This window comes from Nicotiana sylvestris, chromosome 6 (assembly GCF_000393655.2).
Source record: "Nicotiana sylvestris chromosome 6, ASM39365v2, whole genome shotgun sequence".
Lineage (NCBI taxonomy): Eukaryota > Viridiplantae > Streptophyta > Magnoliopsida > Solanales > Solanaceae > Nicotiana > Nicotiana sylvestris.
In genome coordinates, this window is record NC_091062.1 from 75822623 (window position 1) to 75838325 (window position 15703).

The 15703-nt window shown below is 42.5% G+C and overlaps 1 protein-coding gene across 1 annotated transcript; it reads right to left on the reverse strand.

Annotated features, from left to right (window-relative positions):
- Positions 1-14801: 14801 nt before the first annotated feature.
- On the reverse strand, positions 14802-15347 carry LOC138870790 (uncharacterized). Its single transcript, XM_070148629.1, has one exon. The coding sequence runs from the start codon at positions 15345-15347 to the stop codon at positions 14802-14804; it is 546 nt and encodes a 181-aa protein (XP_070004730.1).
- Between the last annotated feature and the right edge of the window lie 356 nt (positions 15348-15703).

Consider the following 15703-nt stretch of genomic DNA (forward strand, 5'->3'; position numbering starts at 1 on the left):
TAGGCAAAACCCAAAGCAAAACCCACTCTCTAACCATATAGAAAACCTCACAAACCTTCCAGTCCGCGTAACTCTTCTATCAGGACTGGGCTGTGCGGAGTCTATCCTGAATTACCTTGACCTTCTCCAAAGCATCATGAACCAAGTCTGTGCCCAATAATCTAGCCTTACCTGGCTCAAACCAACCCACCGGGGATCTACACTGCCTATCATATAAAGCCTCGTACGGTGCCATCTGAATGTTGGACTGATAGCTGTTGTTGTAGGCAAACTCCGCTAATGGCAAGAACTGATCCCAAGACCCTCCAAACTCAGTCACACACGCACGGAGCATATCCGCAAGAATCTGAATAGTGCGCTCGGACTGTCTATCCGTTTGAGGGTGAAATATTATACTCAACTCCACCCGAGTACCCAACTCATGCTGTACGACCCTCCAGAACCATGATGTGAACTGAGTACGTCTATCTAAAATGATGGAAACTGGAATACCATGCAGACGAACAATCTCCTGGATATAAATCTCTGTCAAACGCTCCGAAGAATAGGTGGTATACATAGGAATGAAGTGCGCAAACTTGGTCAGCCTATCCACAATCACCCAAATGGCATTGAACTTCCTCAAAGTCCATGGGAGCCCAACTGCAAAGTCCATGGTGATCCGCTCCCACTTCCACTCCGGAATCTCTATATCCTGAAGCAACCCACCCGGTCTCTAGTGCTCGTATTTCACCAACTATATATTTCTTCATCCGCCTCCATCAATAGTGTTGCCTCAAATATTGGTACATCTCCGCGGCACCCAGATGAATGGAATACCACAAACTATGGGCCTTATCTAGAATCAACTCCCGAAGCCCATCAACATTGGGTACACAAATCCGACCCTACATCCTCAACACTCTGTCATCACCAATAGTCACATCTCTGGCATCGCCATGTAGAACCTTGTCCTTGAGGACAAGAAAATGAGGGTCATCAAACTAATGCTCTCGGATACGATCAAAGAAGGAAGACCGAGAAACCACGCAAGCTAGAACCCGACTGGGCTCTAAAAGATCTAATCTCACAAACTGGCTGGCTAAGGATTGAACATCCATTGCCATGGGCCTCTCCGCTACTGGTGAATAAGCTAAACTCGCCAAACTCTCCTCCCGGTGAGTCAAAGTATCGTCCACCACATTGGCCTTGCCCGGGTGATACAAGATAATGATATCATAGTCCTTCAGTAGCTTTAACCATCTGCTCTAGTGCAAATTAAGATCCTTCTGCTTGAATAGATGCTTCAAACTCCGGTGATCAGTATAAATCTCACAAGGCACACCGTACAAATAATGACGCTAGATCTTCAAGGTGTGAACAATAGCAGCTAACTCAAGGTCATGGACAAGATAATTCTTCTCACGTACCTTTAATTGTTTGGATGCGTAGGCAATCACCCAACCGTCCTGCATCAATGTTGCTCCAAGGCCAATCCTCGAGGCATCATAATAGACATTATAAGACCACAAACTTGTAGGAAATATCAAAAATGGGGCTGTAGTCAAAGCTGTATTGAGCTTCTAAAAGCTTGCCTCACACTCTTCCGTCCACTGGAACAGAGCACCCTTCTAGGTCAGCCTGTTCATAGGGGCTACAATAGATGAAAACCCCTAAACAAATCGACGGTAATAACCCGCCAAGCCAAGAAAACTGTGGATGTCTATAGTTGAGAATGGTCTGGGCCAACTATACACTGCATCCACTTTCTTCGGATCCACCTGAATACCCTCACTCGATACCACATGGCCTAAGAATGCCACGGAATCCAATCAAAACTCACATTTCGAGAACTTTGCATATCACTTCTTTTCCCTCAAAATCTGAAGCACTGTCCTCTGGTGATGCTCATGATATTCCCGACTTTGGAAGTATACCAGAATATCATCAATAAAGACAATGACGAACGAGTCAAGATATGGCCGGAACACTGTATATCAAATGCATAAAGGCTAGTGGGGCATTGGTCAGCCCAAATGACATAACAAGTAACTCGTAATGACCATACCGAATCCTGAAAGCAGTCTTCAGGATATCTTGCTCCTGAATCTTCAACTGATGCTAACCTAAACGCAAGTCAATCTTAGAAAGCACCCGTGCACCCTGTAGCTGGTCAAACAAATCATCAATACGAGGAAAAGGATAACGGTCCTTCACTGTAACTTTGTTCAACTAGCGATAATCACTGCACATACTCATAGAACCATCTTTTTTCTTCACAAATAAGACAGGAGCACCCCCAAGGTGATACACTAGGCCGAATAAAACCCTTATCAAGCAATTCCTATAATTGATCCTTCAACTCCTTTAACTCAGGAGGGGCTATACGATACGGAGGAATAGAAATGGGCTGAGTTCCCGGCAATAGATCAATGCCAAAATCAATATCTCTATCGGGGCGGCATGCTCGGAAGATCAGCTGGAAACACATCAGAAAAATCCCGTACTATTGGGACTGAATCAACTGTAGGGGTATCAATACTGACATCTCTCACATAAGCTAGATACGTGTCACACTCCTTCTCAACCATATGCTGAGCCGTAAGGAATGAAATAACTCTACTGGAAGTATGATCTAAGGTACCCCTCCACTCTACTCGCGGTACACTTGGTATAGTGGCGTGACAATCAAGAATAGTATAATGGGGCGACAACTAGTCCATGCCTAAGATAACATCAAAATCTACCATGCTGAGAAATAATAAATTGGCTCTGGTCTCAAAACCACTAAGAGAAACCACACATGACCGATAAACGTGGTCCACAACAAAAGAATCTCCCACAGGAGTAGAAACATAAATAAGAGAACTCAAAGAATCCCGAGATATATACAAATGCGGCAAAATAAGAAGATACATAAGAATAGGTGGAGCCTGGATCGAATAAAACTGATGCATCCCTATAACAAACCAAAATAATATATGTGATGACAGAATCAGAGGCGACAGCCTCGGTACGGGCAGTAAGGGCATAATATCTGGCCTGGCCTCCCCCTCTAGGGCGACCTCTACCTCTAGTTGGATGAGCAGGTGGGGTCGCAAATGGTGCTAAAATCATAACTTGGGAACTCTCCGGAGCACGTTATGGCTGAGAAGTCTGTGGAGGTTCACCCCTCCCTAGTCTAGGGAAATCTCTCACCACATGGTGTGTGTCGGCACACTCAAAACAACCTCGCTACCGATGTAGCTATGGGAACTATGTGGTACAGGTACTTTAAGACCCCTGAACACCTGAAATACTGTGGGAAGCCTGAAATGCAAATTGAACTGGCTGACCCACAAAACCTCTACCATGCCGCACCCTGCCTCCAAAATATGGACCAGTGGATCTCTCCGGTCTACGAGGTCTCCTCGCATCCCTGTACTCTCTCTCCTGACCTCGTCTTTCCTCTCTCTCCCGGACCCACCTGTCCTCTACCCGGCGAGCGACCCTCTCCACCTGCTGAAATGGGACCATAGGTTGTGTCACCATGACACCTGGAACCCGACCATTGTGAACTCGTTACTCTAGAGTGGGGCCGGCGGGAGTCTGGGTCACTCCCCCGATCTGTGAAGTAGTTGGTACAACCTGAATCAACCTCGCCTGAACTAATATACCAAACATGCTCAGGAACTGTGCTAATATCTCCTGAAATGCTGGAGTAGTAGTAGCAGTAGGCGTATCAGGTGCCTGGACTCCGGTTAGAGCTGCTGGTGGCTCATCTATGACAGATCGCGTGGGTGCTCTGGCTGCTCCACGGGCGCGTCCTCGACCTCTACCCCGGCCCCGACCTCTGATGGCTCTAGTAGGGGGCGCGGGCTCCTGGTCATCTCTGATGGCATGTGTCCTACCATCTATGAGAGAATGGAAGGCAGAGGTTTAGAATTGGTGATGTCAAGAATCTCGCACAACAAGGAAGTCAAAAGAAGTGAAATTTTCCTAGCAGTTACATAGCCTCTCGTAGATAAGTACAGACGTCTCTGTACTGATCAACGAGACTCTAATAAATCGGCTTGTGATTCATGACTCCTATGAACCTAGTGTTCTATAACAAACTTGTCACGACCCAAGTTCGCCATTTGTGAACTGTCGTGATGGCACCTAGTCTCTACGACTAGGTAAGCCTAACAATTTCGAAAAAAGAACCAAAATGTGGAAAACTAATAAAAACTGAAGATAAAAAAAAATAAAAAGGGTTTAAGATGCCTCTTGGCATATACCAATACAATATCTCAAAAACTGAACAATTCCCAAAACCCGGAATCTCATGAAATCACAAGCTATGAATACTACATTATGCTCTAACTCCAGAATGTCTAAATCAAGATAAATACAGAAGGGCTAAACTGTTAGAGAGAATGGAAAGGGACTCCTTGGTCTGCGGACGCGTCAGATATACCTTGAAGTCTCTGGAAAAATCGCCTCACCTCAAGGGTAGTAATACTGAGTCGAAGTACCTTGATTTACACATGAAAAACATGCGTAGAAAGGGCATGAGTACACCACAACGGTACTCAGTAAGTGCCAAGCCAAACCTCTGTCGAGTAGTGACGAGGAAGGTCCGGGCCCTACAGAATTTAAATGAAAAACAAGGTATAACAGTATAGGATAAGACAGTATAATTAAGTACAATAGTAAGAAGTAACACAGGATAGAAAGAACAACAACAAGTACAATGGAAAGAGAAGGAAAAACACCGAGAAAATGTAACTCCATACAACAATAGCAACCGGGGATCTCCCAGGATACTGTCCTGTAGTCCCCAAACGTAAATATTTAGTAGATCTCCTAGGTGTCGTCCCGTAGTCCAACTCATAGTGCACGGGGATCTACCGGAATCCCAATCTGTAGTCCTAAATATAAATATCCAGTACAGGGGGCCTCTACTGGGTGCAGTCCCGTAGTTCCAATGTAAATGTGCAGGGGATCTACCGGAATACAAATCCGTAGTCCCAAAGTATACATGCAAGGGGATCTCCCGGGATACCGTCCCGTAGTTTCAAATTAAACACACAGCAACACACGAAGAATATTCAATTCAATCCGAATTTCATACCAAGGTTAAACAGGTATTTCTAACCTAGCATACTTCATAGAATTTAATTAAAGCAGTTTGAGAAAATAAGGCAATTAAGTCAATTAGACATGCTTCCCTAAGCTAATAGTAGGCTTAAATTGAAAGTAGTATAAACAAGGAAAGAAAACACAGTATAGTTACTTAATAAAAAAGGATTTCGAACAATTAGCATAAGTACGCACCCGTCACCTCACGTACAAGGCATTTCAAATATCAACAATACCAAATCCTAAGGGGAGTTCCCCCACGCAAGGTTAGACAAGCCACTTACCTCGAACCGGCTCAAAATCAACTCGAAACCACGTTCTTGCCACGAGTACTCGACTCTAAATGGCTCAAATCTATTAAATTCAATTGCATAATGTAAATATAACTTCAAGTAACTGATTCCACAAATAAATTCTAAGCTAATACATGAAATTAGTAAAAATGACCAAAATTCCCCCGGACCCACATCTCGGAATTGCGTAAAAGTTACGGATTATGAACCCTCATTCACTCACGAGTCTAACCATACAAAAATTATCCAAATCCAATGTCAAATTCCCAATCAAAACTCGAAAATTAGGCCTAAGAACTTTTCCAAAATTTTCCCTAATTTCTCACCCCAAATCCGAAATTAGATGATGAATTCATGTTTAAATTAATGGGTTATAAGAAAAAAGGAGTTAGATATCATTACCCAATCGATATCTCTGAAAATACCTCAAAATCTAGCTCAAATCCTAGCGCCCAAGCTCTAATTTTGATAAAAATGGCTAAACCCTCGACTTTGAAATTTTATATTCTGCCCAGACGCGTCTTCTTCGCGAATGCGATGCACAAAAATCCACTGGCCAGTCTTCCTCTTTCGTGAATGCGAGGGTCCACTCACAAATGCGTAGCTTACACTGGCGAACCCTACGCGAACGCGAGGACCATGTCGCGAACGCGAAGACCAAAGGGCTCATACCTTCGCAAATGCGGGACATCATCGTGAACGCAAAGCAGGATTCAGATGCTTCACCCAGATGCTCTACCCAAACGCGAGACCCTCTCGCGAACGCGATGAAGGTTTTCTATACAACACAACAACATAAAATCTGCAATCTTTCTAAGTCCAAAAATGACCCGTTAAGCATCCAAAACATACCCTAGGCCCCCGGGACCTCAACCAAACATGTCAACCAATCCTAAAACATCATTCAAACTTGTTCCAACATTCGGAATGCTGAAAACAACATCAAAACACCAAAGTAACATCGGATTCAAGCCTAAGAACTCCAAAAACTCTCAAATCACACTTTCGATCAAAAAGTCTATCAAACCTCGTCCGAATGACCTGAAATTTTGCAACCACGTCACATTCAACACTACGGAGGTACTCCAACTTCCGGAATTCCATTCCGACCCCGATATCAAAATCCCACTATCAAACCGGAAACATCAAAAGTTCAACTTTCGGCATTTCAAGCCTAAATATGCTACGGGCCTCCAAAACACAATCCGAACATGCCCCTAAGCCCGAAATCACCCAACAGAGCTAATTGAACCGACAGAATTCTTTTCCGAGGCCGTCTTCACACTGCTCCGATTACGGTCCAAATTCTAAATCTTAAGCTCTCTTTTAGGGACTAAGTGTCCCAAAACACTCCGAAACTCAAAATCAAACATCCCGGCAAATCAAAATAGCAGAAACAAACACGGGGAAAGCAGTTAATAGGGGATCGGGGTGTTAGTTCTTAAAATGACCGGCCGAATCGTTACACCTTCCTAGTTCAAGAATCATTTCCCTAAACTCTTAAAAGACATTCTGCAAAGAACAATAGAATGTAAACGTCTTCAACATCAATAGTTTAACAATTTGAAGGAAACATCTTCAATGTCTGCAACAATTCATTAAGAACCTTCAACATCTTCATCAATTCAGAAAGATAAGAATGGAAACGTTACTGTTCCAACAAGGAATTCATGCGAAGTTATACAACATAATACTAATGGGATTTGCAATTTTAAGGGAGCCCGGTATAATTTTTCTCAAGAATATCATGCGGATTATTTTCCTACAATGGTTCGCCGTTACGTCTTGTCACAATTGACGTGTGTTAGGGGGTTGTCAGGAGAATCGACTCAGGTATGTTAAGGCTATCCCTTCTTTCTTTTGGCATGATCTATACAAAATGAGCGAAACGAGCAAATGCACAACTTCTATAAATGACTCTATTCATAGAAGTATTAGAGGTGCCTATATTCTTGAATTCACATGTGTCTTATTATTATATCATCTGTTCATGGGTCTCAAAAATACGTAAGTTGGTAAAGTTTATTTCATGATATTAATCAGAGATATAATGGCCTTATGACGTACCGAGAGATTTTATTAATGTATTTCATATGTATTTATACATGCATATTGCCCCATGACCAGATGGCGTTATATACGCGTACATATATATATATATATATATATATATATATATATATATATATATATATGTATATCGGATATGTGGGAGGTTATGGCATAATATACGTACCACCACCTGATCAGCTGGTATACGTTGATGAATTTGCCCACAGTGCCCAAGATGATATGATTGGATGCCCTCAAAGGCCTGATGATGTTATGAAACATTACTTATGCATGACATGACATTTATACGCATATGCATGACACTATAATTATTTCATGATTTACAGAGTTATCTAGACTTACAGGTTGAGACATTTACTCTATATTTCTTCCATGTCTGTTATGTACTTATTTATGTGCCTTACATACTCGGTACATTATTCGTACTAATGTCCCTTTTGACTAGGGATACTGTGTTTCATGCCCGCAGATCTCGATAGACCGGTCGAGAGTCCTCCAAGTAGGAGATCAGCTCAGCAGAAGACGTTGGTGCACTCCATTTACTCTGAAGTTGCTTGTTTGGTCAGTACAATTTAGATGTGTATTGTTTGGTATGGCAGGGCTCTGTCCCAACCTTTACGATATTATGTATTCTTAGAGGTTTGTAGACAGATGTCATGTATATGGATTATTGTATGGACTTGTCGGACTATGTTTTGAGTATTTAAAGGATCATGCGGCCTTATAGGCCCGTACGTCATATGTATAAGTTTGGATTACATGTTGGATCGTCTAATGTCGAGTATTTCTCCATGTTTTATTCTACTTATCTCACGATAGCCTCTCTGGCTCATTTACCTATGATTGTATGATACGAAAAGATACGTTATGTTGGTACTCGATTGAGTAAGGTACCAGGTGGCTGTCGCGGCCCATCAGTTTGGGTCGTGACACTAACTATAGTAGTTTTACTCAAATCCAACCTCGAATAGGCTTTCAATTCCCAAAAATTCATTTTATGAAACTCCACCAATTTTTCCCAAATCCCGTCTCACATCACGAATCGAATGATGAATTCAATGATATATTCATGAATATTAGCCAAAACCGAGTTAGAAATACTTATCCAGATGATTTCCTTGAAAAACTACCAAGAAATCGCCTCAAGCCATGCTCCCAAAGTCCAAGATGTGAAATAAAACCCTAAACCTCGCTTATATAGTGCTCTCTGAACCTACACTTTGTGGTCCGCATAAATCCATCTCGGTCGCGCACTCCTCACCGCGGTCCGCATAATTATGCCGCGGCTGTGGACCCTAAGTCATACCTTCCGCGGTGTGCATAAAATCCACCGCGACTTCATTCCCTCTTCTGCGGCCCGCCTAATTTCCATCGCGGCCATATAATACCTCAGCAGTCCGTGCCAATTTTGTGCTGTCCTGTCACGCCCCAACTTCGGGAGGCGCGGCCGGCGCTCAATCGAGTGGACCCAACTGATCAAGCCTTATCAACCGCTATCTACCCAACTCGATAGGAATAAGGAAGCCATGCTTACCTTTATTTAAACTAGGAAAGATAGTACATTCAACATCTTAGTTCATTTTATATCACAACATTTAGAACGTGGTTAAACTTCCAAGGTTCCATACAAGTTATAGTGTAGAAGAAAGCAAGAGTACAAGGTTACAACACGGTCCATTGACCTATCCAATACCCATACATAACCCACACAAACGTCTACGGAACCTCTAAGGATACAAAAGACGTGATAACAATGCCGGCAACAAGTCCCCGGCTATACCTCAAAAGTGAAAGTCCAAAATAAGAATATGTACAATATAACCCCTTGAAGGAGAAAAGGGCTCACCAAGACTTTGAGAATAAGGTACTCCGCTATGCGCGTTCGGCACTATCCACAATGGAGCCACCTACATTCATAAAAACAAAATGTAGCGCCCCCGGCAAAAGGGACGTTAGAGCCATCGAATAACACTAGTATGTATAACTAATCACAATTTTACTAGAAATAACTATCAAGCAAGTACAAGTAAATCACATGGGTAAATCAAATATGCAATTCATTCAATCCTTCATATAATTTCCAAAACTTAGTTTGGGGCATTTCTTTCATATCTTCATCACTGTCCTCAATACCACCGCTATCTTGAGCGGAGTCCGATCACGACCCAACCGGCTAGGTTGCCTCATTGGAGACCTATATCTCAATCACTATTTCATTTCCTTATCCGGAATTCAATATCAGCACATTACCACCATGTGTGCGGCATGGTGTCTGATCACGACCCGATCGAGTAGGCCGCCTTATCTAGGCATTGTTCCCTTCTCATTAGTCATCACACCTGAATCTTTATTTCATATATATATAATATCGTTTTCCATTTTCAGTATTCATCTTGCAGGTTGTGATCATAGGCATATACAAAAGTAATTCAAGTTGCAGTACAGGTAAGTGGGCACATAGCTAACATGAATAATTCTCAGTTTCTATCTTGGCTTATAGCTTAAGCATTTCAACACATAATTTTATTCTTCATACTTCTCTAATTATCAAGAATGGTACATTACTCACATTGAGTCACATCCTTCACGTATATGTGTAGTTAATTGCAAATCAATTAATGTGCAATAACAATCAATACATTAACCAATTCAAATCTTACCACACTTTCGTAAACGCCAATGGACCTTAATTTCTAATAAAAAGGGGGTTTTAGCCATACATACCTCGTTTAAGCTTTTCTTAAATTACTATGATGTTCTGAAAATTCTAGCAATCTCAATCTACTTGAGACATAACAAAATTGAACACAATATAGAAAGGTATTCATAGGTTCAGCTCATTTGAGCATTTTATCAAATACTAGTCGAGCATCTTGATTTTAAATCTCATTTACAAGGTTTCCTTCATTCCCCAACTCAATCTTTATGTATTTATGTTCAACAATCTTCCCACAAACGTAATTCGTACATGCATGTATACATAATACTATTACACCCAAGAATCATACCCCAATATCCCATCTCACAATCTCTACAACACCAACACAACCTAGGTTAGGCACCTATGGCTTCCAATCACCATCCCATGTGTTCTAATGTATATATCATACATAAATAATCACCATAGAGTAGTTAGAGATGATAGACATACCTCTTGTAGTAAGAATTTTGAGAATCCCCACTTGTAGAGTTCTTGATCAATTTAGGGATTTGAATGGGAATCTATGGATTTTCAAGATTAATCCTTGTTAATATAAGTGTTTAGGAGTAGTAATCAACTCAAATTACTCCAAAAACATTACCTTGGATCATAGGAGGGAAGTATGGGACGGATTCACCTTGATAAAATAAGCCCCAGCTCAAAAAAAATAACTTAGGGATGCTCCATACCCGGTCTTGGGGTATTAATAGGGCTGTTCGGCGCACGGGCGCGGTTCGAGACAGAAACACCCAGTTTTCCCGCAGTTTGCCACGGTCGCGCGTCTGACACAGGTCCGGTAAAATGGTCATTACTTTCTGTATACACCTCCAAATGACGAACGGTTTAATGCGTTGGAAACTAGACACAAGGAGATTTAATTTGATAGTATGTGCATCACTCAATACTTTATATAACCAGAGATACACTTATCCAAATTGAGGTCTTGTGCGTATTCATTTACAACTTTAGCCTATTATGAAATTTTTTCCAACTTGGCTTAGACTTAGGCCTCTCCATAAACCCAAAATCACTTGTAATATGACTTATACACTTATTAACGTATCTAATTGATATCCATTATATCGTGAACCCTCACTTTCACTCAAGATAAAATAATTAGCCTATCTTGGCACCACAAAATCTTAGATTACTTAGCAAAATTTTCTGGGGCTTTACATTCTCCCGCTCTTAGGATCATTCGTCCTAGAATGAGGATCAAGGTTCATTCACTATACATCCTTATGTAACTTCAGCTGGTTCACATCATGAAATATATCAACAGCCCCGAATTTGGCTAACTCCTTAAATTTCCAAAAATTTTGCCAGAGTTTCCTTTGTAACTAGACATATCCACCTGTCAGAGGGCCCCAGATACATATCCTAACAACATATACATGTTTCATAGACATAACATAACTTGTACAACACCAACCATGGCCGCATAGGCAACACATATAATCAAAATGGAATAGTTTAACATGGATCAAATCAAAAAATAAGAGTTCATAGGAACCAAATGCATAAAACCTATTACACGACTATTCAAACAAAATGTGGGTACTTCTTTCACATTTCTTCCTCGGCTTCCCAAGTGGCTTCCTCAACCTGCTGGTTCTGCCATAACACTTTTACGGAGGCAATTTCCTTATTTCTCAATTTCTAGACTTGCCTATCAAGAATGGCAACTGGAATTTCTTCATAAGGTAGTTCTTCATTAACCTCAATAGTTTCAACTGGCACAATAGTGGACGGATCTCCCACTACCTTCTTCAACATATACACATGGAAGACTAGATGTACCAACGACATCTCGGGAGGCAGCTCGAGCTTGTATGCCACCTGACCAATCCTCTGAATGATTTTGTACGGTCCGACATACCTCGGACTTAATTTCCCTTTCTTCCCAAATCGCATAATGCCCTTCATGGGGGAAACTTTCAAAAGTACCCAATCATCTTCTTTGAACTCCAAATCTCTGTGACGAATGTCCGAATAAGACTTTTGGCGACTCTCAGCAGTTTTCAACCTCTCCTTAATAATCTTGACTTTCTCCATGTCCTGATGCACGAGGTCTGGCCCTATCAATTCTGCTTCTCCAACATCGAACCACCCAATGGGAGACCTGCATCTCCTACCATACAGTGCCTTGAATGGTGCCATATGGATACTAGCATGGAAGTTGTTGTTGTAAGCAAATTCTATGAGTGGCAAATGGTCATCTCAACTACCTTTGAAATCAATAGTACAGGCATGCAACATGTCTTCAAGCGTCTGAATATTTCTCTCTGCTTGCCCATCGGTTTGTGGATGAAAAGTTGTGCTAAGGTTTACCTGCGTACCCAAATCTTGCTGAAATTTCTTCCAAAGGTTGACCGTGAACTGAGCCCCTCGATCTGAAATTATTGAGACTGGAGTGCCATGCAACTTGACTATTTCTTTGATATACAACTGAGCATATTGTTCCGCTGTGTCGGTAGATTTAACTGGAAAGAAGTGCGCTGATTTTGTGAGTCGGTCAATGATCACCCAAATTGAGTCAAACCTGCATGGAGTGCACGACTGCCCTACTACAAAATCCATATTGATCATCTCCATTTCCACATTGGAATTTCTATGCTTTGAGTCAATCCACCGGGCCTTGGATGTTCGGCCTTCACTTGTTGACAATTTGGACATTTTGCTACAAAATCCGCCACATCCCTCTTCATGCTGTTCCACCAATAAATTTCCTTGAGATCATGATACATTTTTGTAGAACCGGGGTGCATGGAATACTTGGATGTGTGAGCTTCTGCCATGATCCTTTCCTAAAGACCGTAGATATCAGGAACACATAGGCGGTCTTGGTATCGTAGAGTACCATCATTCATGCCAAAGGAAAAAGCTGTGGTATTGAGTTTGTGAATCCCCTCTTTCAATTGTGCTAACAAGGGATCATGGAATTGCTTTTCCTTCACCTCCGCTACAAGCAAAGATTCGGCCCTATTTTGTATAATTACCCCTCCTTCACTAGAGTCCGCAAGACGAACTCCCAAACTGGCCAACTGGTAAACCTCCCTGGCTAACGACCTCTGATATGCCCCTAAATGAGCCAAACTCCACATAGATTTTCGACTAAGTGCATCTGCCACGACATTAGCCTTTCCTGGGTGATAGAGAATGTCGATGTCATAGTCCTTGAGTAACTCTAGCCATCTTCTTTGCCTCAGATTCAACTCTTTCTGCTTGAAAATATATTGAAGGCTCTTATGATCCGTAAATACATCCACATGGACCCCATACAAATAATGTGGCCAAATCTTTAGCGTAAACACCACTGCTGCCAGCTCTAGGTCATGGGTTGGATAGTTCTTCTCATGATTCTTGAGTTGCCTAGAAGCGTAGGCTATAACCTTGCCGTGTTTCATCAACACACACCTGAGCCCGATCCTTGAAGCATCGCAATACACCACAAATCCCTTTGTACCCTCTGGCAGGGTCAATACCGGTGCTGTTGTCAACCTTGATTTCAATTCTTGGAAACTCATTTCACAAGCATTGGACCATTGGAATTTAACTACTTTCTGTGTCTATTTAGTCAATGGAGAGGCAAGAGTAGAAAACCCCTCCACAAACCTCCTTTAGTATCCAGCTAAACCCAAGAAACTGCGGATCTCGGTTGGAGTGGTAGGTCTAGGCCAATTCTTCACTGATGCAACCTTCTGAGGATCAACCATAATTCCTTCCTTGGAAACAACATGACCCAAGAACACGACAGATTCAAGACAAAATTCACATTTTGAAAATTTCGCATACAGTTGATGTTGCTGAAGAGTATGCAAAACTGCCCTGAGATGGTTAGCATGGTCCTCTCGACTTTGGGAATATACTAGAATGCTATCAATGAACGCTATTACAAAGGAGTATAGAAAGGGCTTGAAGACTCGATTCATAAGGTCCATGAAAGCTGCGGGGGAATTTGTTAGCCCAAAAGACATTACCATAAATTCGAAGTGCCCATACCGAGTTCTGAAGGCTGTTTTTGGAATATCCTGCTCCCTTATCTTCAATTGGTGATACCCGAACCGCAAGTCAATCTTTGAGAAACACGTAGCACCCAGCAATTGATCAAACAAGTCATCTATTCTTGGCAGAGGATATTTATTTTTGATTGTGACTTTGTTGAGTTGACGGTAGTCAATACACATCCGCAGTGATCCGTCATTCTTTCTCACAAATAAGACCGGTGCTCCCCATGGCGACACACTCGGCCGGATGAAACCTTTCTCTAACAAATCCTTCAATTGCTCCTTTAGCTCTTTCAATTCTGCCGGTGCCATTCTATAAGGTGGAATTGATATAGGTTGCGTGCCTGGCATCACATCGATACCAAAGTCAATCTCCCTATCTGGGGGAATCCCAGGGAGCTCATCTGGAAAGACATTCGGGAATTCATTCACAACTGGTACAGACTTAAGGCTAAGCGCCTCGGCATCAACATCCGTAACCCGAACTAGATGATAGATACACCCCTTCTTGATCATCTTCGCGGCCTTAAGGTAGGAAATAAACCGACCTCTAGGTACTACATTATCACCCTTCCATTCAATAATGGGCTCATCAGGGAATTCAAGCCTAATAGTTCTAGTCCGACAGTCAAGTTTAGCAAAGCATTAATAAAGCCAATCCATCCCTATTATTACATCAAAGTCGACCATCCCTAACTCAACAAGATCGGTCATGGTATCCCTACCCCGCACCGTGACAATACACCCTCTATAGACTCGAGCAACCAGAATTGACTCTCCAACCGGGGTAGATACTGAGAATGGTTCATGAAGTTGTTCTGGTTCTATCCTGAATTCCATAGCAACAAAAGGGGTAACATAGGATAAGGTGGAACCGGGGTCAATAAGTGCATACACATCATGAGATTGGACAGTCAGAATACCTGTAACAACATCTGGAGAAGCCTCTGCGGTTTGGCGACCACTCATAGCATAGAATTGGCTGGGTCTTCCTGAACTCTGTGGACCACCCCTAGCTGCACCACGCCCTGTGGGTGCTGGGGTACCTCGAGCTGGAGAGGGGGCTGAAGATATAGCAGCTGCTGGACTGGTGGGCTGAGCTACGCCCCTACCTGCTCCCTGGCGAGACACACAACAATGTCTCTGAATATGGCACCTCATCCCACATCCATAGCATATAGGTAACTCCATATAGCAAATTCCCAAGTGCATCTTCCTGCACCTAGGGCACGGGGACCTCTGCTGCTGCTGGAACCTTTCTCCTGCCCGACCCCACTGATGGGATCCCCTGTTGCCCTGACCGAGCCTGAAACGACTCCACTGCTGCTAGCTGGGCCCTGATGGCGGTGCACTAGTTGAAGACTGTGCAATAGACTGGGAAGGCCCTGATGATCCTCCCCTGAAAGTTGATCTTCCCCCACCTAGTGACTCTCCCATGATGCCCGTGGACTTGGGCTTGTTGTTACCCTCTCTCTCCATTCTGTTCTTCAACTTGGGGTTCTCTGTAGCCTGAGAAAAAGCTACCATCTTCCCATAATTCATATCCG